This window comes from Nicrophorus vespilloides, unplaced genomic scaffold, assembly GCF_001412225.1.
Source record: "Nicrophorus vespilloides isolate i.1.1-1 unplaced genomic scaffold, Nicve_v1.0, whole genome shotgun sequence".
Taxonomy (NCBI): Eukaryota; Metazoa; Arthropoda; class Insecta; order Coleoptera; family Silphidae; genus Nicrophorus; species Nicrophorus vespilloides.
The window spans coordinates 266,109-289,834 of NW_017100096.1; the positions used below are offsets into that span (position 1 = coordinate 266,109).

At 32.1% G+C, this 23,726-nt stretch overlaps 3 protein-coding genes across 7 annotated transcripts; 1 reads left to right on the forward strand and 2 right to left on the reverse strand.

The window, feature by feature from the left end:
• Window positions 1-4,719: 4,719 nt before the first annotated feature.
• Window positions 4,720-18,818, reverse strand: LOC108567787. 4 transcript variants are annotated; one of them, XM_017928457.1, is made up of 8 exons: window positions 14,854-15,103; window positions 13,629-14,038; window positions 6,448-7,023; window positions 5,677-5,751; window positions 5,500-5,623; window positions 5,244-5,444; window positions 5,057-5,190; window positions 4,720-4,997 (listed from the first exon to the last, which is right to left on the reverse strand). In XM_017928457.1, exons 3-8 carry the CDS (start codon window positions 6,493-6,495, stop codon window positions 4,740-4,742), a joined length of 840 nt encoding a protein of 279 aa, XP_017783946.1. In that variant the 5' UTR covers window positions 6,496-7,023; window positions 13,629-14,038; window positions 14,854-15,103; the 3' UTR covers window positions 4,720-4,739. The 4 variants fall into 4 exon arrangements, with proteins under 4 accessions (XP_017783946.1, XP_017783945.1, XP_017783947.1 ...); XM_017928456.1 differs by lacking the exons at window positions 13,629-14,038; window positions 14,854-15,103 and adding an exon at window positions 18,352-18,818; XM_017928458.1 differs by lacking the exons at window positions 13,629-14,038; window positions 14,854-15,103 and adding an exon at window positions 14,723-14,827.
• LOC108567786 (uncharacterized protein DDB_G0284459) lies at window positions 11,515-21,632 on the forward strand. Of its 2 annotated transcripts, XM_017928455.1 has the most exons (4): window positions 11,517-11,912; window positions 18,826-19,130; window positions 19,447-19,570; window positions 19,637-21,631. In XM_017928455.1, exons 3-4 carry the CDS (start codon window positions 19,455-19,457, stop codon window positions 21,393-21,395), a joined length of 1,875 nt encoding a protein of 624 aa, XP_017783944.1. In that variant the 5' UTR covers window positions 11,517-11,912; window positions 18,826-19,130; window positions 19,447-19,454; the 3' UTR covers window positions 21,396-21,631. The 2 variants fall into 2 exon arrangements, with proteins under 2 accessions (XP_017783943.1, XP_017783944.1); XM_017928454.1 differs by lacking the exon at window positions 18,826-19,130 and having other exon boundaries at window positions 11,515-11,912; window positions 19,637-21,632.
• Window positions 21,633-22,384: 752 nt separating this feature from the next.
• Window positions 22,385-23,056, reverse strand: LOC108567778 (28S ribosomal protein S24, mitochondrial). Its single transcript, XM_017928443.1, has 3 exons — window positions 22,966-23,056; window positions 22,728-22,911; window positions 22,385-22,674 (listed from the first exon to the last, which is right to left on the reverse strand). Exons 1-3 carry the CDS (start codon window positions 22,987-22,989, stop codon window positions 22,385-22,387), a joined length of 498 nt encoding a protein of 165 aa, XP_017783932.1. The 5' UTR covers window positions 22,990-23,056.
• Between the last annotated feature and the right edge of the window lie 670 nt (window positions 23,057-23,726).

Below are 23,726 nucleotides of genomic sequence, written 5' to 3' on the forward strand. Positions count from 1 at the left end.
GGTTTTGGGGTAATGGTTAAAAAAGTTCACCGTAAGACCGATTGTAACATTCCTTCATATTTTCAACACAGAAACCAGACGCAGAATAGGCGGTTTCATCAAGACCAACTACTGATAAGACTCAGAATTGGCAAAATCCGTATAGAAGCAGTGACCTGAAGCGGAGCGTCTTATCAAAACCGTTTTTTACTCCTCAAACTCCCACCTTGCTTAGTTAATTTTATACGTAGAATAATTATTTGTAATTAGTCTTAGGAAATACGCTAAAGACTACTGAGTGAAGAACTACAATAAAGCAAACAATTTGAAGAATATTTTAATAATAAACAACAAGTAAAACTCGTTCAATTTATTATTTACCAAACCTAAGGCTCCACAACAGACAACAGAAGAAGATATCTCACAGTGTCCAGAAAACCATCTCTGGGACACGACAGAGCAAACAAACAAGGTGGAAAAGGCACGGAGAGCTGCAGCAAGGATGGATGCTTGCTTCAAAAGCATAAGACCTGCACAGGGGTAGAAGCAAATACCATAAGTCGCAGGAAAAAAAATCATAGAAAGTGGCCGCATAAGGATATAACGTTAAAACTTTACTGAAACTTAGTTCTAAGTAATAAAATCCTGTTTTAACACTAGAATGAGTATATATTTTTTTCCCATAAACAAAAAAATAATAAAGATGCATTATTGTTTTTGTTAAATGCACAACCCTCTGTAAACGCATATCTAAATGCTGTTGAATGGACCATTAAATAGTGGCGTTTTGATTTTTGTGATCCCCAATTAGTTGACACCCGTCATCGTAGTAAGTGAGGGGATGAATCCACCCTTCCGTACTTATTCTACGGTTACGGCCCTTTCAATTGCTAAGCCGGATGATGGTCCTTCGGGTTCCCCCTCACTTCACCCAAAACTGAAGCATATTGTTTGGCGCGGTGTTTTCGCAGTTAATTATTATCTGTATACACGTGTCCATGTGCAGTATATATATATAAAAAAAAATAGAAAGGAAACCTAATTTGCTGAATCAAATCCGATTTGTTCGACGGCACGCGTCGTCCGTGTCCTGTAACCGTGCATACGCAATTTCTCTCTTGATTCAATTACGTTTTTTTTCCACGGAAGAAACAAGAAATAAAAAAATGTTAATAATAATAGTAGTAGTAACTTTGTTCCTTCCGGTCCCCTTTTTAGCTTTCAACTTGACAAACGTCAACTGTCTCCCTTTATCAACGCGATCTTTTGTTTTCGCAAAAGGGAATTATCTTTTGTTTTGTTGGCGGGGGCGTAAGGCGAGTGCATTGTTTTTACGTTGAAGAACAAAAAAACGTTTTTCAGGAGGATGAGGTGGAGGTGGACAGGAGGCAGGAAAACGATTGAAGGGTGTTCTTCTCTCTCTCTCAACGACTTGCTTATTACCGCGAGCCTCGTCCTCTTCTAGTTAAGTTATGGCGCGTGTGTAAAGCCTTTACATAAAGCTTTTATGCTCCTTTTCCAACAAGGCTCCTTCACTCACGCAAGACATCCTTTCAACTAAAATATCTTTCTGAAGACGAATGACTACAAACTATTTACAAACACGCAATTATTGTGTTTTTTTTTCTTATTATTTATATGAACATTTAACTCATTTTACTCATTAAGTATAAAATATAATTGTTATTGAAAATTTGAATTGCTGTCAAATAAATTTTAAGAATTATGTATATGAACTGAAGAAAACTAAATTCATAAATTTTGAATCGTTTGAGTAAATAATTTAAAAAAGAATATAAGCACAATTTCGTGCCCGAGGATTGTTTAAACGTTTTAGAACCTTTGTGAATCATCGCATCGCAGATGTGACGTGTTTTCATATAAGAATTTGTTTATCGCTCGCACTTGCAGCTGATTTGTCGTGTCAATTCGTGAAGATTCGTTACCATACGAGGATTATTTAAACGACAATTGTTATTACATTATTATACAAATGATAAAACAAGATAAGAATAGAAACAAGATAAACATTTGTGATTCGTACCTTAATTTATTAACGTTATATAATAAGATTGGACGGTTATTTGTATTTTATTTCCTCTAAAATTTTCATTAAAAAAATACGTTACGTTACTACATGAAATATATTCACTATTATATCCAAAATTATGAAGATTTTGGGGTTAATAGGTAAAAAAATCATAGACCTCATCGATCTAATATAATTGGAATAAGTACAGTTAGATCTCGGTTTACGACGGTTCAATTTAAGCCTATTTACAGGCCTCCCATTATTTCATAAAAAGAACGCGTATTACAGCAATATGGATAAGAGCACAGGAATGTATCTATATTTTGTGGATTCTCCAAACATTCAGCTTTCATATGCATATATTGGATTCATTCTATCTATTATAGTTTCCGAGTAAATCAATGAAATGTGAAAACACTGCTTTTTCGAACGTTCTAATTTCTATTTGTCAACTTTGAACGCGTATTACAGCAACATGGATAAGCGCACAGGAATGTATCTAAACTTTAGCAGATATTTGGAAAATTGCTCACTGCTACTAATATTCGCGCCTCCCCTTAGACTAGTCCACGCGTCACAGTTTGGAAAACGCTGTCTTAAGCACATCGCTATATAATAAATGCATGTTATTTGATGGCAAAGTAATGGTAAATAATTAATTTTCTATTATGCAAGAGATAGAGAAATCAGTTGTTGTAAAATAAATATACAGTTGTGCAATAATATGTAGGAAGGGATTATAATGGATTGTGAACAAGATGTTTGATTAGAAAACGATGTTCTTCTACATCGAACAGTATTGTTTATTTTCTGAACTAAAATAAAATTAAACATGCATTATAATCGTACAGAAGAGTATATTACAAGGAAATCCTTTTTTGCATTGACAGTTATTCAAAAAATGTTTATGTATATGGTAAATTGGATGATATAATTAAATCTCAGATGCCAATGATAATTATTCAAGATTATTAAGAAACGACCACGCAAATTCAAATTAATCTGATAAATTTTATAACTGTCAAATTATTAATAATAATAAAAAAAAAATGGTTATATGAAGCCAGAGATACGCCTCTTCTCGAATTTGAATTTATAATAAAATATTGAAATAGACTATTTCCTTCGGCGACAAATAATTATTAAACGACTAGTAATTAATAATAATTATACAGTTTAGTTCTAGAACTACTCTGTTTATTTTTAATTGGGTTTAAACTCTATTAGGATTAACATCGAATTTGTTATAATTATTGCATATTTAGTATAATAATAGGACGAATATTTGATTATTTCATAAATTCAATTATTTGTACTACACACACTTAAATAGCTTTATATCAATTGAAGTTTTGAAACTCGAATCAAAATTCGTAAGTCGAACAAATTAATAACGTGTTCGACTTCTCTTTTTTACTTAAATTACTAAATAGGAAAAGAAAAGAGAGCAAAGAAAAATTATGAATTTATATTTCTTGTTTAGTATTTACTGTATGTAAACATATTACTTTTAAATAATAAATGTTGCTGTTGATGGTGTACAAACAGAGAAATATGCAATTAGGAACACTTGTCTTTTAAATAGATCTTACAATTTAATAAGAATCATGTTTAGAATTTCAAAATGTACAGAAGTTAACTGCGTGTAGATATATCAAAAGTGTCCAGTGGTAGAAAAGAAATGAGGATTTCTAACAATTTAATTTAATTGGACATATATCTCTCGCAGCGTATGACCGTTCATGCGGACAATAAAATTATGTTATTGCTGCAAGTCGCCGCAAGGTCACAGTTTCATTCATTTTATTTTATTTCTCTGCGAAGCTACACTCAATTCATAAAACATGTGACAAGCAATTACGAAACCTTTATGGGACTACAGCTTGCGCTCATCTATACAGAATTATGACCAACGCAGACGACTAATTCCTCGATTGTAGCAAACGAAATTGGTGATGTAGATTTTGAAAGCTGTGAATTTTTTTTTTCTATATAGGTGCGCCTTCCAATTTCCAACGGCACTTTTATTATTCCAATATATTGCCATAAGTTGAGCCTACATACTCACCAATCATATATAGAATATATGTAGGCATTGCGGCGTATGCGAATAACAACAACAACGAAACGAAAAAAAAAAAAGATTATATAAATAAATAAGCAAGTTAAATGGCAAAACTGTGTATCTTATCCTTTTCAATGCAAAATACATAACAGTTTCAGTGATCTAGATCCATAGACTTTTGTCGGTTTGCGAAATTTTCTTGAGGCAAAAAGTTTGAAAGTTTACGAATTAATTGATGCGTCTTACACGAAGATTATCGAGTTTATTTTATTTTTTTTGTTTGTAATTAGTGATGCATGTGGATGTGTGAGAACAAGTCGACGGATTCCGAGATTCTTTTCGTATTAGTAGAGATTGTTAGAATGTTTCACTTAGTGCGAAAGAGAAGAAGATGGTGGTAGGTGGGGAAACAGTTTAAACACTGGTCCACCCACGTGGACACTTGACAGCTCCACGCAGACTTCTGCACAGAATTTCTGTAGAGCGGGATAGCGTAAACATAGAGATGGATTTAAGACGCTCAGAAATTCCACCACGGCATCATTACAGCTTCTATTACGTTTGCAAAGACTAAAGAAACATTTTAATATTCAATATAATTTATTAAATAATTATAAACATATTCATAACTTTGAGGATTCAACAACATGGAAATACTGTGATCTATACGTTTGAAGTGATCTGATTCATTTTACGCATTTTGCTCTGCTTATAATGATAATGCAATTCCTTGCAAATAATGAACATGAATAAAATGAATAAAGGTAAACTGACGATGTGTCTGAACGATATGTACATAAGTCGATGGGGAAAATTCGTGAGGTGATGCACTAACTCCGCATTGAACTTGGTGTGCTTCAAAGTGAAACGCTCAACGTATTTATGACTAAATCCCAGCATTAAGACCCACCTCGAAGCGTACTGCAACGACAACTTATAAATCTTAATTAATCTGTGCAATTAGTTTAGCAGAAACTTACCTGGCTACCGTACAATATCCTAAAAATAATAGGAATCGTAATTAGATCAAAAGTAATTATCGCAGTCATAACAATCACCCAGGGTATAAAAATTTGTTTGCAAAGGTTTATTTGCTCGGTGCAAAAGCTGGCCGCTAAATAAAACAATTAGGTAAACTAAAGAACATAATTATTCCAAAATACTTACTAAATATAGGTATATTGAATAATATCATGAACATATCTAGTATAGTAGCAATTGTAAAATATACGTAGGTGAAATTTGCTATTTTAGTCGGGTTATGGGATAATTTTGTAACGTTCTGCAGAAACGTTCTCAAATTATTGTTTAGACTCGATATGCTTTCTAAAAAGAATCTCAGTCGAATGTCTCCGCATTCTGAAACTCCTACAAACATATTTTAATCTATCTTATTACTTCTTGTATTACAAATAGGACATACTGTAAAAATAGGCAAAGTGCGTAACTGCATCCTGGAATTTCTCGTATTTATGAGTACACATATCTTCATGTTTATATTTGACTGAAGCTTTGGTTATAAGAACGATTTGGTAAATCCCTTCAGCCTGAATATAGAATTATGTATTATGAAAAAAAATAACAAATCTTTGTATCTTACAATTGTTATTATTGATATCACGAAGAGCTTGCAACTTAAACTGAACTTCGAGAGGAATTTCAACATTTTCGTTAACTATCAAAAATATTGATTGAAAAAAAAAATGTAGCAACGTACATGCACACTTGATTCTTTTATAATAGATATTATTTTCTATTTCTTTGTTATTATTAGGAATTCATCTATTCTTTTGATTTTAACTAATTAATGATTTTAATAAATGCAATCTTAGAATATTCTGTTTAGTTCTTACACAAAAAAAAAGTTGAATTAATATATTTACTATACAAATCCATCATTTTCTTTAAACAACAAAATAATATCAAATCAATTCTTAAAATTAACCAAAATTGAAAATTAATTTTATGGAAGATTAATTACCAATTAGTATGCTATTGAGAGTTTGAATTATTGTACATACATTTATATGACAGTTATTATGTCACGTTTTTTTTTAATTTGGTATTTTAGTTTAAATTAGAACCAGATGTGTTGTTTAACGGTTTGCAAATGGATCTGCGGGCAACGATTTCTTGCGTCCCTATTAACAATAGTAAGTTAAATCAGTTAACACGTAATTACATATTAATGTACATATTATATAATTTTAGACTATAGCCATTGGTCACACCGTTATAATTGTGGACCGTTATTTTGAATACACGGAAAATTGCAGTGACTTCATTATTTACCATATTTCGATGGTGGACGGAGACATGAAAAGTATTGCAAACTTGTTACTCACCAACAAACATATAATTGAACACTTACTGTTTTCAGTTTATTTTTGCGACAATAAAAGTTTAGTCGATAACGCATTGGTGGGGATGTCGTGGGACGATCTGAACGATTTCACTGTCATTTTATGCCTTTGGCTTGCTCTAAACATCAGCTGGATGATAACCGCATTTTTACTTCTAAGTATTTATTACTGTAACATTGAATAATTCATCATGTTTCATTATGTATTTTTCAGTAAGCCTTTGCATGAAGACCGTTGTATTCATTGCTGCTACAGTGCTTCCATGGGTCATAGTCACTTTGATAACGGTACTGTGCGATGTAATGTTCTTGGCCACAATCATTCATAAATACATTTATTTGCCGGTAATTGAGTTTAATGTATTTTGTATTGATCATCGTTTCAATTATATTGCTTTCAGGATAAAATTGCCACACAGTATTTTGGGGAGCTGATTGGCCTTCATCATAGCGATAGACTTGATCGAGTGACTATATATACGCAAGCCAACAAGGAGATTGTCGATTTGACAGGGATTAAGCTTTCCAACATCTTCTTCAGGAATATTGCACATCTGGTTCATTTTCCATTCTGGGTTGTCATTTCTATGAGAATAACCAAGTTAGTTTTCTGTACAAATAATAAACATGATGATTCATTAGATTAAACATTTCAAAGTATCTATTCCAGTGGTACACAACTTGTAATTTTTTGACGAGCCACAAATATATTTTATAAATTATATGAGTATGAAGATTTTTAAATGATTATTAACACCGTTATAGTTTTTGGGCTTTTGAACTTATATTTTTCTTAGGTAGAGAGTTCGGATAAATCTTCATATTCTGGAAGGAAGGAAGAATAAGAGGCCGTCAAATAAAATACAGTGACCTCTAGAGGACGATATAATATACAAATTAAACTGACAATGGTGACTGACAATTTGTCAATTATTATTTAAAAAATGTATGTTTCATATTAGTAATGTGCTTTATATGTAAATGGTTATTTGCTCGTCGCTTCTGTGCAGCTGCATTCACTCTGGTTTGAATTACTTATATAATCATTGAATCAATTATTTTTCATTTACTTTTTAGATATTCTCAATAGTGCACAGTTCTTTGATTCTCAAATGGTATTTCCCACTTATATCAAATTGCAGTAAATTGATAATCTACAATCACAATAAAGAAGATAGGGCTTACAAACGTAGACTATTCAAAACAAGATTGATATGATGTTGTTATTTGTTTGTTTGCTTCTTTTTTCAGTATACCAATGCAATAATAAAACGTTGATTGATAATGCGCTTGTTGCTAGTACGAACTACAAAGGCAATGATTTTAGTCTAGTGTTAGTGATATGGTTAGTCATGAACATTTGTTGGGCAATATGCGGAGTACTTCTATTAGGTAATTTGAATTAAAAGTTCGTTTGGTATCTTTGAGATTATTAATGGTTTTTCAGTAAGTGTATTTTTGAGGCACCTCTATTTACTGGTGCTGACGATGTTTCCGTGGCTCCTGATAACTTTAACAATAATGCTCATCGACGTCTCGTTCATATCTATGATTCTGGATAGATACAGGAAATTGCCGGTTCGTACTTAATCATTCAATGCATTCGATATGTCGTATATATATTTATATTTTTTTTTTGTTTAAGGCTTCATCTGTCTTGCAGTATTTCCCGGGATTCCTTGGACTACACACATCGAACAGATTATCGCGTATAATGAAACTAACTTCATTGTCAGAGACAGTTATTGATATCACTGATTATAAGCTGACGCACATTTTTATTCGGAACATTGTACACGTTTTCAACTTGTGTTCATTTATACCAATCACCGTCCAATTTATAAGATTATTTATAAATAACGACTATGATGACGAAGAGGAGGAGGAAGAGGAGGAAGAAGAAGAATGAAATATACAATAAAGCAAATATAACAAAACTAATTTTGCAATATTTATTAATGTTTTATTATATTAAGGCACAAAAACTCTGAAGATAACAAAAAAAAATTAATATAAATTAATGAAAATAATTAAATTTAACATATTTTTTAATAATATGTAAATTTTAATAAACGTGAAAATGGTAACACATTTTCATATTCGATAAAAAGCAATAGAAATTGGCATTGCGATGAATCAGCGGATCCCAAACGTTCAGAAATATGGTCAATAAAATGAGTGCGTTTTGTACACCTGCATAATTGATAGATAAGAAAGCAATCAAAATTAAGCGAAAACGCACGATCTAAGACGAAACGATGAATGAGTTGCACCTGCGAATCTCAAACGTTAAAAACAATCTAATTTGTACGTTTTAAACACCTGCATAATTGATAGATAAGAAAGTAATCAAAATAAGCGAAAACGCCCGATCTACGACGAAACGATGAATTAGCTGCACATGCGAATCTCAAACGTTAAAAACAAACTAATTTATACGTTTTGAATACCTTCATAATTGATAGATAAAAAATCAATAAAAATTAACCGAAAACGCCCGATCTACAATAAAATCTCAAACCTGCGAATCTCAAATGTTAAAAACAATCTAATTTGTACGTTTTGAACATTAATTAATAGATAAGAAAGTAATAAAAATTAAGCGAAAGCGTCCGATCTAAAATGAAACGATGAATCAGTTGAACCTGCAAATCTCAAACGTTAAAAACAAACTAATTTATACGTTTTGAACACCTGCATAATTAATAGATAAGAAAGTAATACAAATTAAGCGAAAACGCCCGATCAACGACGAAATGATGAATCAGATGCACCTGCGAATCTCAAACGTTAAAAACAATCTAATTTATACGTTTTGAACACCTGCATAATTGATAGATAAGAAAGCAATAACAATTAAGCGAAAACGCCCGATCTAAGACGAAAGGATGAATCAGTTGCACCTGTGAATATCAAACGTTGTAACACGATAACACTCGTGTACATAAAAAATACAAGATATACCAATCTTCAACCCGCTAGGGCGTGAGTCCGTGACGTGGGAAGGTTCAGGGCGCCACTTCCTTTTTATAGAGAGGAAGAACTCTAACAACTGCTTCCAGATCAGCAACTTCTTCTCCGACGGTGGGCCTTAGCTTCTCTAGAGCGCCAACACCGTCCTCTTGGAGATTACAAATATATCAGAATATCTTCTTAAACTGGAGACCTCAACCGTCTTCTTTCGCGGTTCGCTGCGGTCTCTCCGAATTTTTGAAACATAGTTGCAACGTGGAGCGCACTTGCAGCGTTGTCGATTTTACCACGTTACAACGTTATAAACAATTTAATTTTTGCGTTTTGAAAACATGCATAATTGATAGATAGAAAGCAATAAAAATTAAGCGCAAACGCCCGATCTATGACGAAATCTCAAACCTGAGAATCTCAAACGTTATAAACAATCTAATTTGTACGTTTTGAACACCTGCATAATAAATTGATAAGAAAGTAATAAAAATTAAGCGAAAACGTCCGATCTACGACGAAACGATGAATATGCACCTGCGAATCTCAAACGTTATAAACAATTTAATTTGTGCGTTTTGAAAACCTGCATAATTGATAGATAATAAAGCAATAAAAATTAAGAGGAAACGCCCGATCTACGACAAAATCTCAAACCTGCAAAACTCAAACGTTAAAAACAATCTAATTTGTACGTTTTGAACACCTGCATAATAAATAGATAAGAAAGTAATAAAAATTAAGCGAAAATGCCCGATCTACAACGAAACGATGAATCATAGCACCTGTGAATCTCAAACGTTAGAAACAATCTAATTTATACGTTTTGAACACCTGCATAAATGATAGATAATAAAGCAATAAAAATTAAGCGAAAACGTTCGATCTAAGACAAAACAATGAATTAGTTGCACCTGCGAAACTCAAACATTAAAAACAATTTCATTTCTGCGTTTTCTACACCTGTATAATTGGTAGGTAAGAAAGCAATAACAATTAAGCGAAAACGCTCGATCTACGTGCGAATCATATTCACCTGCGAATCTCAAATGTTAAAAACAAACTAATTTGTGCGTTTTGAGCACCTGCATAATTGATAGATAAAAAATCAATAAAAAATAAGCGAAAACGCCCGACTTACAACAAAATCTCAAACCTGCGAATCTCAAATGTTAAAAACAATCTAATTTGTACGTTTTGAACACCTGCACAATTAATAGATAAGAAAGCAATAAAAATTAAGCGAAATCGCCCGATCTAAGACGAAACGATGAATCAGTTGCACCTGCAAATCTCAAACGTTAAAATAATCTAATTTGTACGTTTTGAACACCTGCATAATTGATAGATAAGAAAACAATAACAATTAAGCGAAAACGCCCGATCTAAGACGAAACGATGAATCAGTTGTACCTGCGAATCTCAAACGTTAAAAACAATCTAATTTGTACGTTTTAAACACCTGCATAATTGATAGATAAGAAAGCAATCAAAATTAGGCGAAAACGCCCGATCTACGACGAAATGATGAATCAGAGCACCTGCAAAACTCAAACGTTAAAAACAATCTAATTTGTGCGTTTTGAACACCTGCACAATTGATAGATAAGAAAGCAATAACAATTAAGCGAAAACGTCCGATCTAAGACGAAACGATTAATCAGTTGCACCTGCGAATCTCAAACGTTAAAAACAATTTAATTTGTGAGTTTTAAACACCTGCATTATCGATAGATCAAAAAGTAATAAAAATTAGGCGTCGAAAAATTGTGTGTTTTGTTTCAAATTTATTAAAAATACTTTAAATTAGAAGATTAAAAAAAACTATTGATAATTAATAAATTTCATTTTTATGAAATATTAAATATATAAATTCTCAGAGTGAATAAAAATAGAAAACCAATTAGTTAAAAATAAATGAATAAATAAGGCGATTGAAATTTTGCTTGTAAATTCGTGAAGTGTTTAAATTAAGCCAAATCTTTTTTTGGGTCGAGCCGTGAGGATGAGAGAGAACGAGAGGAGACCAAGAGCAAGTTGAGATGCGTGGTGGAATTGAATGAATCCGCCGCTCGCCCGCCCTGAATGAAAACCTACACACCAACACAAGTATTTGCTTGATTAATGCAGTAAAATGAGACCTGCAACAGAATCCGGACGTTCTAAGCGTTGCGACGTTGAAAAGGCGATCTGAATAGGCGTTGCGGCTTACGTAAATCCCGAATAGGGGGCAAAACAAAGTTTTTCCGCCGCAAATTTTCATCTACGGTCGCGAAAATTTTCAATTTACGAACGCGAGCGCGCATTTCTGTGATGGCGGGATCGTGAATCAATCGTCATCCAACTTGAACAGTGTAAATTACATTTTTTGTACGTTCTTTTGCTGGCAATCGCACATCGTCATATAACTCTTTTTACTTACTTATTACGACACATCGACAAAAGCAGTGAGTGACATCAGAATGACTTGATGACATATCGATATTACTTCGAGGATGGATTACTTGGAGGTACGTACGTTCGAATTTTTCTACACAATAAATTTCGCGCCTTCAATTGTGTTGCTTTTTTGCAATTCGAATTTAATTATAGACCAGTTCCATCCTGGTACGAATGGCGCAGGATTCCAAAACTCAGGAAGTTGACTCTTGCAGAACAATTGAATCAGCAGGTTCTTGTTTTTTTTTTGTTCCTACTATGATTTATCCATAAAATATTAGCATATACATTTTTTATACAGTTTCATATTACATTTGCGTAAAAATCTATTAAAATAATAATGCATAATAGATTTATCCAGGTAATTAATTAATTAATGTGTATCGTTAAAATATAATTAATTGCCAATTAATAATGTAGATCTTCATGTATGAATAAATTAATATATTATAAGGAATTGAGAAATACACAGTAATTAATTATAATAAATATTTTGTACGCATTTTTTTTTAATAGTTAAACTTATTTTGATATTTCGAAAATGATTTTGCAAGAAAATTGAACTAAAAACGGAAATTCGTACTATTAAGTGTCTTGTATTAACGAAACAGTGTCAATTACAACATGTATTTCTTATAAGTATATAATTTAGGATTGAGTATTGAACTATTTGATATTTGATCAAATGATATGTTGAATAATGACCTAACAGATTTTTCAATAATTACAATTAACTACAACAGTAATTAATTAGTAAAACATTTATAACATCTATAAATTATTTGATTTGTTGCTAGAACCTTAACATAGTTTATTCTGATTGGTATTGGTTTTTAATCCGAAGTGAAATTTTGGAAATTGTGTTTATATAACTATGCAAATAGAATAAAGATTTATTTACTCTTTCTATAAAAGAAACTTCAGCTACATATTATGTGTTATGTAATTAAACATGTTAAAATTTTAACACCCACGGTAAAGAAAAAGGTAAATTATTTATCGTATTTGGTATATGTAAATGTTAGTTAGTTATTGATTTAAAATTATAGCCATGTAGCAAAATCTAACGACCGTACTTATATTTAAGTTCAAACTTATGATGGAAAGCAAGTTTTAATATTCTGCAATGTCTTTTCTTTACTAGTAGAAAAAAAGGACGTAAAACCTAATGACTCTGCGTATGATTTTCTAAATCGACTGTAGGTAGTATGTTTAATGATCTCATCAATCATCCGTTTCATTATTTCGTGCCACGGCGAAATCGGGTTTACACTAATTATTTATGCATGCTCAGATCAACACGATGATGTACGTATATAATTACTATAAGACTATTGAAAAGTAATTATAATTTTAATTAATTTATTATATGAACAAAAATTAGATGGTAATCATCTCCACTGATTCACTCCTTTTATCTATTGCCTCATTCTGCCAAGTAAATAGCTTATTGTTTGATTTTCTTAGTAGCGATCAAACGGCGAAAGTTCAATAATTTTAAGAATGGATAAACAAATCCATTTCAGAAAGCTCACGCTCGATTGCTTCCGAAGCAATTGATTATTGTGTTATGGTAAGACGATAATTAAACGTATTCAGTAATTGAAATTAATTGGAATAGGTGGCAAAGCAAAGCAAAGCTGGCTTGGAAAGCAGGCCAAAGTGTGTAAAGAATGCAAAACGTTAACCAATTAACGGAAGCTATCCATAATAAATGATTGCTAAAATTACAATAATAATTGAGAAGGTAAGTAATTAGAATGCACATTTACTTATAATTTATTTACATCTAAAAACTTCGAGTTGATCCTGATTACAGAATGCAGCTGAAACCGGATCTCGTCAACTAATTACTATAGTATATTGGTACTAATTGATATATCTGGAATAAGACATGACAATTCATCATTGGTGAATGAGATAAATGTGGCAATTAAATTACGCGGAATAAGATGATGTTGTCGTGGGCTTTTTTCTGTGCACATTTCTGGATAAACTGGCATCGCATATTTTCCTTTCCGAAAGACCATACGCGGTGGAAACAGTCTTCAAATGGTAAAGTTGAGGCGCGGGCGAACGAAGCGTGTAACATGTTGAACTTTTGTCCGCTTGGATCCCAATAGGAACAATAGATAATATGAAATAACCAATGACAAAAGCGGCGTACAAATACCGTACTTCGTGTTTTCACTTCTTTCTAAACATTTAGAAATATGAAGTTCCATTTATTTCAATCATAATTAGTTAATATTAATAAATTTATACTCGATGATCAAATGGGATGCTAATTCTGTGATAACACGAGTTCCTTAATGTAACGAAAGTAGCCAAGTTTTGATATTATATAATATTTTCAAATTATGAAACACTTTTATTAAGAAAACATTGCAGACTTACTAGTCGTCCTCTTTAGTTTGAGTTGCCCTAATTTTCTTAAAATGTTTGTAACTTTATTACTTAACATAATTTGTTAACTTTCTTTAATAATTTAGTATTTCTGAAAGTAGGAAATATATAGGAACGAGTAATACTTTCGCGAATTAATAAAGATAATTGCATATCAAGCATAATATTTAGGATAACCTATTTAGATAGAAAGATCATATGAATACTACATATAATTAATATATAAATAGTCCATTAATAAGTCCAGATAATGTGCTTCAGTGAATAGAAGGCCGTGACTCAAGATTTCAGTAATAAAGATTATTATTTAATAGAAAATACACGTTGCGATAAGGAACTATGCACAAAGTAGTACTCGTGGACGTCTTATCTATTCATTGATCTACATATAATGTGGTGAAATAATTTCCATATGTAAATGTGTTCTAAACAAATTCTACATTTTTCTTTTCCAATGGAGAGTAAATGGACTCACAGTAGTCTGTTTACATTATCCGTTTTATTGACTTTTCACTAAAATTCCGCACACACACACACAACTGGACTTTAGCACGCAAACATTGCATCATCTCGCACAATGAGCCCCATCATTATTATTATTATTACCTGTGCATTTTCGTCCGGGAATCTAAAATTAGCGTCATCGTCCGCATCGGATGGTGTTGAAACTATTAGAGTGGTAAATAGCATTCCGACGATTGTGTATTCGAAATAGTATTTAGAGCCGATGTAATTGTAATTTTGTTGGTCGTTTTAAATATATCCTAGAACTGGACATAAGCGCGCCGCTATTTATAAAGTTGCTCCGGCTCTCGTAAATTTCTCGCCATGGATGGCCGGACAATGTTTATATTTAAAGGAGAAAAAAATAAAATTTTTCCTTTTTTCTTGTGTGTTTTGTTTCCCAGTTCATGCAAAACAAAACGAAATGTAAAAATGCGTGCGAATATATTTATTAGAATTGCATAAGTTTTTGCTGGCAACGATGTACTTTTATTTCTGGATTTTCAATATTTTTCTTGTTTTACGACGGAAAATTGCTTTGATTACTCACACAGTCGTTCCGTTCTAAAAAAACCTACCATTTTGTTTAGCTAGTTTCAGTTTATCTCTCTCTTTGTATACGATTTTTATCATCATAGCTATATTCGATGTACTAAAGATATATTCTTACTTCTACATTTCAGTAAATTTCAAATATAGGACAAAACGTATAGTCAAGAACCCTTTAATTACTTTGTTTACTATTCTTTAGCTATTGCAATAATAAACATTATAATTAAAATATATTTAATAATTTATTACTGATTTATATTTGATTGTTTCAATAAATATTATATGAAATACAATATATGATTACAAATCTCTAATTTAGATCCAATTAGAGAGTAACAATTAAGTTGTTATTTGGTTTGAAGGTCTATTATAATATTTGCATTCAGAGCAGTAATTCTATATTAAAGTGTGATCATAAATATAAATTTAACTCAAAATTTGTAGTCATCAAGTTTATGTGTCTCGGCGAAAGCGTCGGATTTAAATTTAATCCATTTTGCTGTAATTCACTCTCAAATTCCAAATGAAAAATTAACATACGAAAAAGCAGTGGTTTTCTCGGAAACTATAATAGATTCGCGTTCAAAGTTGAAAAATTGAAAAAATAACGTTCGAAAAAGCAGTGTTTTCACATTTCATTGATTTTCTCTAAAACTATAATACATAAATTGAATCCAAAAGATGCATATGAAAGCTGAATATTTGGGGAATGTATCAAGTAGTGATATATTACTGTGCTCTTATCCATATTGGTGTAATTCGCGTTCAAAGTTGAAAACTTGAAAAAATAACGTTCGAAAAAGCAGAGTTTACACATTTCATTGATTTTCTCAAAAACTATAATAGATAAAATGAATCCAAAAGATGCATATGAAAGCTCAATATTTGGGAAATGTAGCAAGTATTGATATATTACTGTGCTTTTATCGATATTGCTGTAATTCGCGTTCAAATTTAAAAAATTGAAAAAATAACATACGAAAAGCAGAGTTTTCACATTTTATTGATTTTCTCAAAAACTATAATAAATAGAATGAATCCAAAAAATGCGTATGAAAGCTGAATGTTTGGGGAATGTAGCAAATATAGACATATTAATGTTCTCTTATCCATATAGCTGTAATTCACGTTCAAAGTTGAAAAATTGAAAAAATAACGTTCGAAAAAGTGTTTTCACATTTCATTGATTTTCTCGAAAACTATAATACATAGAATGAATATAAAAGATGCTTATGAAAGGTGGATATTTGGGAAATATAGAGAGTATTCAAACATTATTGTGGTTTCATCCATTCGACTGTAAAAAAATGAAATTTAACATTCGAAAAAGCAGTGATTTACTCAATACAAAAATAATAACGTCGCATGATCTTCCTGCCAGATAAAAATAAACATACATAAATTACTAATTTACAAGTGACAAAAATATACGGATCAGCATGTTCTTTGGGACAAGTAATTGATTTTATGTATGCAAAAAAAATAATAAATAGTAACGTCTACCTACTCGCTGTTCGTGCAGCTGTTATTATAAAATATTTTAATTTTCTTCAAGGCTTACAATTCTATTCTGTAACAAACACAAAACATACAATTGTTAACATTTAACAATTTAAATTATTTTAAAAAATTTGCAAATTAACAAAAATAATTCATGTAAATGAGGAACACTGATAAAATAAATTGGATTTTCAATAATTTTCAATTTACATGTTAAAGTAATGTAACGTAATTTAAATAATACAATATTAATCATATCTGAAAAGCAACAGTTAATATGAATTATGTTGTATTAGAGACACTTTTTCTTTACTATTGTTTAACTTTTTTTGTTTCGTTTCAAAATAGTGTCGCTATGAATTGCGCTCTTTTGGACAGTGCTCATGCAAGTAAGTTAAATTGTAATAGCAATAATACATAATAAATAATTCAGTGTCCAGTATCTTATCACATTAGCATAACTGCTATAATTTCGTACGCCCACGGCCTGAGTGGAGCTCTCATACTCGATCGAACACATGAACATAATCCACATATAAAGAATGGAATTTCTGCCACGTTCGACGGCCATAATTTAACTTTGATAATTGCTTTCCAATCGACATTTACAACTAAATCCTTTACAATTTACAGCCGGCCCCCAGACCGTGGCTAATTTCTAAAGTGGAACGGTTTTCAATCGATCCACTATCAAATAATTAAATCGCCACCTATGCACACCGAGAAAATGCATTTATTGAAATCCACTTACCCGTAACTTTAATTTATTCATAATTTCTGTGTAACGCAGCGAGTGAAAAGTGTACGATGTGGACGTGCACAGGCGTTGCGGTCATAAAAATGTGCAACCTTATTGAATAACCTCAGATAAAATCATTTATGAGTATATATACATATACCACATCGATCAATCAATAATAACGTTTACTTTTAAAACTTTCAATATTTTGTCTGAAAAAAAAATACATTAATTCCTAAACTATTTACTCTTAAAGTTTTTAACTAACATGTTTCAAGTTTTATAATTTTTGTATACAGATTTGTTGTCATTTTTATTTTGTTTCTTAAAAACAACGGTCGATAGTTCTTTGGTTATCATTGTAAAATTAAGATTTAAACAAATTTTATTAAAAATTTATGATTATATAAAAATTAATTAAAAAAATCAAAGTTTTATATATCATGTAAATATAAAAATACGTATACTAATTTTATCCGGTATAAAGTAGTGTTTATTCTTATAGACAGATCTGTAAAATTATTGTTTATACTTTCTATTATTTAGAAATGTTATAATGCAATTTTGTGCACCTAAGGGTATATAATTGTTGCGTTATTTAAGATCGTGTTTACAATGGGAATATTTGTGTAAGAAACGTTTGTTTTTATTTGTTTTTCGTTGCCGGCGATCTACGCAAGATTTTACGTTTTAAATGAACGCACGAAGCACGTAAAGCGACAATTGTTTTGTATCCGTTATACGCCCAGCAAATAACTTTGACCTTTAGTTAAAACTTAATAATATAAATTATTCTTGTTGGAACTGACCTTATACACGAACACACACACAATATTGTTTATAGCATCATCATGCAGAATATTATTGAAGCGTGTATTGTGACGGGTGGAAGAGCTATGTATTCCGGTGTCTTCATTAAGGTCTACGGTTTGTCATTTAGTTAATAGCAAATTTCGAATCAGCATTTATTATTAAATTTGTGGAATTGATTTTTTGGCAGTGCATTCGGATCGAGGAACAGTTGAATTGCAACGGAGGAAATTCATTCATTCATTGGTGAATCGAGAAGTACAACCCAATTGTCGGCCGAAATACTATGGCGCGTAAAAATAAATCAAGTAATCTCCAGTTGCCGGTGCGGTGCGGCGCGGACGCCTTCCCGTTTTTCGCTTCTTTACGAATATTTCCTTTCCGAATGCGTTATTGCGGGAACGCGCCGCAAAGTTTAATAATAGAACTTCGGACATGCCCAATACTAAATATGGTACTATCTCGTGTTACAGCAAGCGCCTAAAACAGCATATACCTTCCTATAGAGTAAGTGGAGAGGGCGTCGGGACGCTATTTCCGAACGCTCCGAGCCTTCTACGGATAACCGCTCGTATACGAATTCTACGGCGCCGCTACACAACGTATTGCGACTAAGAGCCAAAAATTACCTCGAATTCGTTGTCCATACATTTCCAAAAGCTCGTTCCAAACCTTATCCGCGTTCTGTCGTAGTGTCCCATCATCATGTGCCAATCAAAGTAACCCAACTGTGACCAAAAGGTGTTGGTGATGGTGTTTCGTGAATATACCAAATGATGTAAGTCATCATCGATATATTTCTCTTTACCCACAAATCTGCTTCCGGAATAACGGAATCATTTCATTCACATACACCAGTTTATTTAATTGACTTAAGTTTATTTCAAGTAATACTAAACAAAATTCCACTCTTTTGCAATTTATACATCAACTTATAAACATTAATTATTTGTTTCGGAAGGATTGAAACTATTAATAATTCGCGTGACATATATCAGTTCTCTCTTTTACTGTTACACGTTTCTACCATTAAGTTGCCATTACTCTACTGCAGATTACGAAATATTTTAAATTAATAACGATAATTGTTGCAGAAAGAAAGATGCAGTCCGAGGAACAACAGGAAGTAAGCTTCAAAGCGGAAACAACAGGCATGACTTTCTCTGACACTTCTATAGATAAACTAATATTAAGCGGAGCATCTATTGAAGAGTTAAAGTGAGTTTGAATAAGTGGACCATGTTTTTTTCAATTAAAATAATCCAATTATTTTGTTTTCTATAGAGGCTCTCCTTCTGGACAACATAAATTGAACGGTTTAGGGACGGAAGTCGAGAAGATGGTGCCTGATTCGCCACCGTCCACAGATACAGACGAGGAGAAAGCCCAAGAGCCGAACGAGTCCATCCAATCTTGGTTACAGAGGATTACCCTGATGCAAAACGAAATCCAGAAGAAGTTGCACGTCAACCAGGCGTCGGAGCAGCATTCCAAACCAGCCAACACGCCTCCAAATGCCAGCAGGATAGTGAAGTACCAGGATCTGCCCTACATGGGTGAAATGACTTTAGATAATTCCAAACCGAGAAGAGGGAGGAAGCCTAAAAAGGCCGATATTTGCCATTTGATTTACAAGAATTATGGCACTATATTTCCAGGAACACCGAACGCCAAGAGCATTATTAATAAAGATCCGGTGAAAAAGATAGAGCCGAAGCTCCCCGAAACTGTCACAGACAATTTCAACAGGAGCGATGTACAAAATCGAATTATAAGCAGTTTACTAGAAAAAAGACTGACCCAAGAATCTAAGCGACAAAAGGAAGTTTTAGCCACTAAGAAAAAAGCCCTTCATCAGAATGAACCACTTAATCTGTGTATCCGCGATATGGATCAATTGAATATACGGTTATTAGATAAGCCTGATATTATTGAAGTTAAGTCTGAGCCCCAAAGCGACGACGACGTTGAATTTGTGCACGAAACTCCATCACCTGCCTCGATTAAAGACTTTAAATTTCCGGATCCATCGCACCCACCTGTTCTCTCACCGGACTCCATAAAATTACCTGAAAATGGTCCCGTTTATTGGCCGAACGCTAGTATTTTTATACATCCAATGGCACTTCAACAACAACTTCTATATTACCAAAAAATGGCAGCCAATAATAATAACAGCAACAACAACAACAATAACAATCAAACGCCTCCACAAGAAGCCCAACACTTTCGAAAAATAGTTCCAAAAACAAAACCCAGAAAATCGGAGACCAGCGAAGACGAGGAAAAACCGGAGACGAAAACGAAACGTAATGCCACCAGTACTGATAAGACACCAGCGAAGAGAAAGCGAAGTGCGATATTTATTCCACCAATTCCAACGGAAAATCCCAATAATCCAGCTACAGAAGTGTCTATATGCAAATTTAAATTTACAGGTGGCGCGAAGCCTAGCTTACAGGAGAAAAAGATGCTTTCAGTGGATTCTGGTGGTAATTTCTGTTACTACAGTGGAACAGGCGATAAAAGTATGCGCGGCTACGAATTCTTCCCGAGAGAAACTCTGCAGCAACGAATAAACAACGCTCAATGTTCTAGCACAGGCGCTTTCCTTCAAGCGAGCGGCGAGAAAATATATCCCACATCGCCAACCGAATTTGCGGGAAAAGAATTCATGATGAATCCGGAAATTCAGCAGCCCACGCCTTCCATCTCTTCGGAAACCACGCCCAGGACAAAGAAAAGAAAGTCACGAAAATCATTGCAACGCGAAAAGCTAGAACAGACTTTCAAGGAGAAAGGATTCTTGATTCAAACTCAGCAACTGGAATCTGCCGAAGGGGCGACGTACTGCAAATTCAGGCAACTTCGGAAGTTTACCAGGTACTTATTCAGAAGCTGGAAGGACTATCTGCCAGGCAACGTATCCGAAGGACAAGAGGGAGCGGAAAGACCCGAAGGTGAAGAACCGCTGTCCCTTGAACCGGAATTGGAATCAAATTTGTCAAGTCCTGGAATCGAAGGCGACTCAAATCCACCCTGAACTTTATCTAACCAAAGATTTTGGGAAGCAAATATATTTGCGTGTTATCATGGTGCTAATAATTCTAGTCTCTTATCAGTTCACAACTATATACATATATACATTTAACATTAGTTTGGGATCAAATAGCTCCAAGGGAAATTTAAAATTTTGCATTTACCCACAACATAATTAATTAATGTTTTAGTTTGTAAGTTTCTGTTGGACCAAATTGACGCAGTTAAAAGACATTTGTAAATCTTATTTAGAAATTGTTCACGCAATCCGTGTATGCAGATGGATGGTTTCTTTTTTTTTATGTGGATTTTATAAATCATGAATTATATCAATTGTTAATTGTATTATTACTGAATTAAGTATTCGTTTATGCTTATAAAATATAATGAAAACCATGTTTGTGATAAGACCTTTTATCTAAATATTTAAACAACAAACATATATACATTATATAAAAATAGATTAGTATACATAATGTACACAAATCAGTGCATACAATATTATGGATTATTAATTATTATTTATAATAGGAAGTATTTATTAATTCTTAATAATATGAATAATGTACATAAAATGTTGTTCTAATTGTTGAAACAAAAAAAAAGTGCCTAAATACTCTTGAAGTAAATTATAGTAGTTATATTTATTGAATAAAATGTCTATTTAATTAATACAGGGTTGTTTGTGTATAAATGCTCAATATAAACTACAAAAAATTAGTTTACATTTATTCTTTTCAGTAAATCCCTCCTATTTTTTTTTTCAATTAATTACAAAAAGGAAAAGTAATTATGTTTTCCTTTGCTTTAACTGGAATTACTTCTTCAAACTTATTAGTCTTTTTACATTCATTATGTTTGTTTGTCTTAATTAGTTTTATATTTTTAATTGCTTATGTAACTTTAGTTTCTTTAAAACATTTTATTTGAATGTAATAATGCATAAAATATACAATTAGTTTTCTAATTTTTTATTTACTAATTACATTACAATTAAATATATTTGAAAATAACATCTTTCCTATCAGCCACAGTTTGTAATTCAATTTTAGTTGGACATTGCAACCAATAACTAAGTAACTCTTCAGAGTATCCAATTAAGAAATACACCTTCCTTGGACTGATGGATTGTCTGATGATACCAGCAACTCTGATCATGTTGTGTTGCCTCTTAACAATAATTTCAGATACGAACAATCCATGCCATGTGCCCAACATAAACTTCCTAATGAACATATCTTCGACGGCTGTCTCAGATGATCTTAAACCTCCTTGCAAATTAGCTAAAATTACAAACATGATATAAGATTTACAAATACTATTTGCATGTTCTTACATGTGTTCCATGAATTCCACGATTTCCTATGGGCAATTTGATGAGGAGGATTTGCCATTTCGTATGTAAGTGGAAAATCTTTCTTTGCAGTAATTCTGTATCTGCCCGATTGTACCCTGTTGCAAATAGCTGTGGTGTGAAGTAAACTCCGCTGCGTTTGTTGTAACGAACATTTTGTTAAAATCTGAAAATATATTGTTACAGTATATAATTAACATGTAATATTATAATCTCAAACCTGTTTTAAATTGACTAAAGACATTGTTGATGAAGTTCACCTAACTTTTAGGTTATACTTGAATTAAATAGATGTAGAGGTTAGAAATAGTTAGGCAACACATCGAACACTTATTCATATTTTTCATAACGTTATACAGGAACACCTCGTATAGTGTAGGTAATAGAGATTTTTGATACAAAAGGTCGTTGGTTCGATTCCCAAAAACCAACAAAATTTGTGGTGGTTGAGGATACTAGGCTACTGATTACAGACCAATAAGGGATTAGAAAATGAAACAAAGGATCAATTGAAATAATTTATTATTTTCCAAAGATTTAAGTCATCTATTCAAAAAAAGCAGTGTTTATTACTTAATTTATTATTAATTAATTAATTATTATTTCTTTTGTGTGTTTTTAATATATTTTTTTTTTCTCATTCTTTCAATAAGTTTTTTTCTTGTTGTAAATTATTGATTATCGTAATCATGTAGTTTTTTTTTGTTTAATAAATATGTACAATAGAGTGAAAGGAATGAATCTTTACAAGATTTTCAATTCAATAAACTTAACCAAGTCGATTATCAAGTAGATCACTAAAAGTCAAGAACAACAACAGGCACGCATTCACTACAAAAATTCGTAAAAGTATCGAAGTAGAAAACAATTCGTTAAATATTAAGTGGAACGAAACATTATTATCAGAAAGAAAGAAAGAAAGAAATGTACGTACTTCAATTGCAGGAAGCAACGTTTTCTATTCAAAAAAAAAAAAAAGAT

What these genes read in the sequence shown, in the direction of transcription:
- LOC108567786 (XM_017928454.1), top strand. Translation starts at nt 11,873, where the DNA reads ATGACATATCGATATTACTTCGAGGATGGATTACTTGGAG. An exon ending in CGAGGATGGATTACTTGGAG is followed by an intron (nt 11,913 to 19,446) that starts GTACGTACGTTC and finishes TAATTGTTGCAG; the next exon opens with AAAGAAAGATGCAGTCCGAG. An exon ending in GCATCTATTGAAGAGTTAAA is followed by an intron (nt 19,571 to 19,636) that starts GTGAGTTTGAAT and finishes TGTTTTCTATAG; the next exon opens with AGGCTCTCCTTCTGGACAAC.
- LOC108567778 (XM_017928443.1), bottom strand. Translation starts at nt 22,989, where the DNA reads ATGTCTTTAGTCAATTTAAAACAG. An exon ending in CTTTAGTCAATTTAAAACAG is followed by an intron (nt 22,912 to 22,965) that starts GTTTGAGATTAT and finishes ATATATTTTCAG; the next exon opens with ATTTTAACAAAATGTTCGTT. An exon ending in GTGGAATTCATGGAACACAT is followed by an intron (nt 22,675 to 22,727) that starts GTAAGAACATGC and finishes TTGTAATTTTAG; the next exon opens with CTAATTTGCAAGGAGGTTTA.
- LOC108567787 (XM_017928456.1), bottom strand. Translation starts at nt 6,495, where the DNA reads ATGCGTTATCGACTAAACTTTTATTGTCGCAAAAATAAACTGAAAACA. An exon ending in GCAAAAATAAACTGAAAACA is followed by an intron (nt 5,752 to 6,447) that starts GTAAGTGTTCAA and finishes TATTTTTGATAG; the next exon opens with TTAACGAAAATGTTGAAATT. An exon ending in GGATATTGTACGGTAGCCAG is followed by an intron (nt 4,998 to 5,056) that starts GTAAGTTTCTGC and finishes TTGTCGTTGCAG; the next exon opens with TACGCTTCGAGGTGGGTCTT.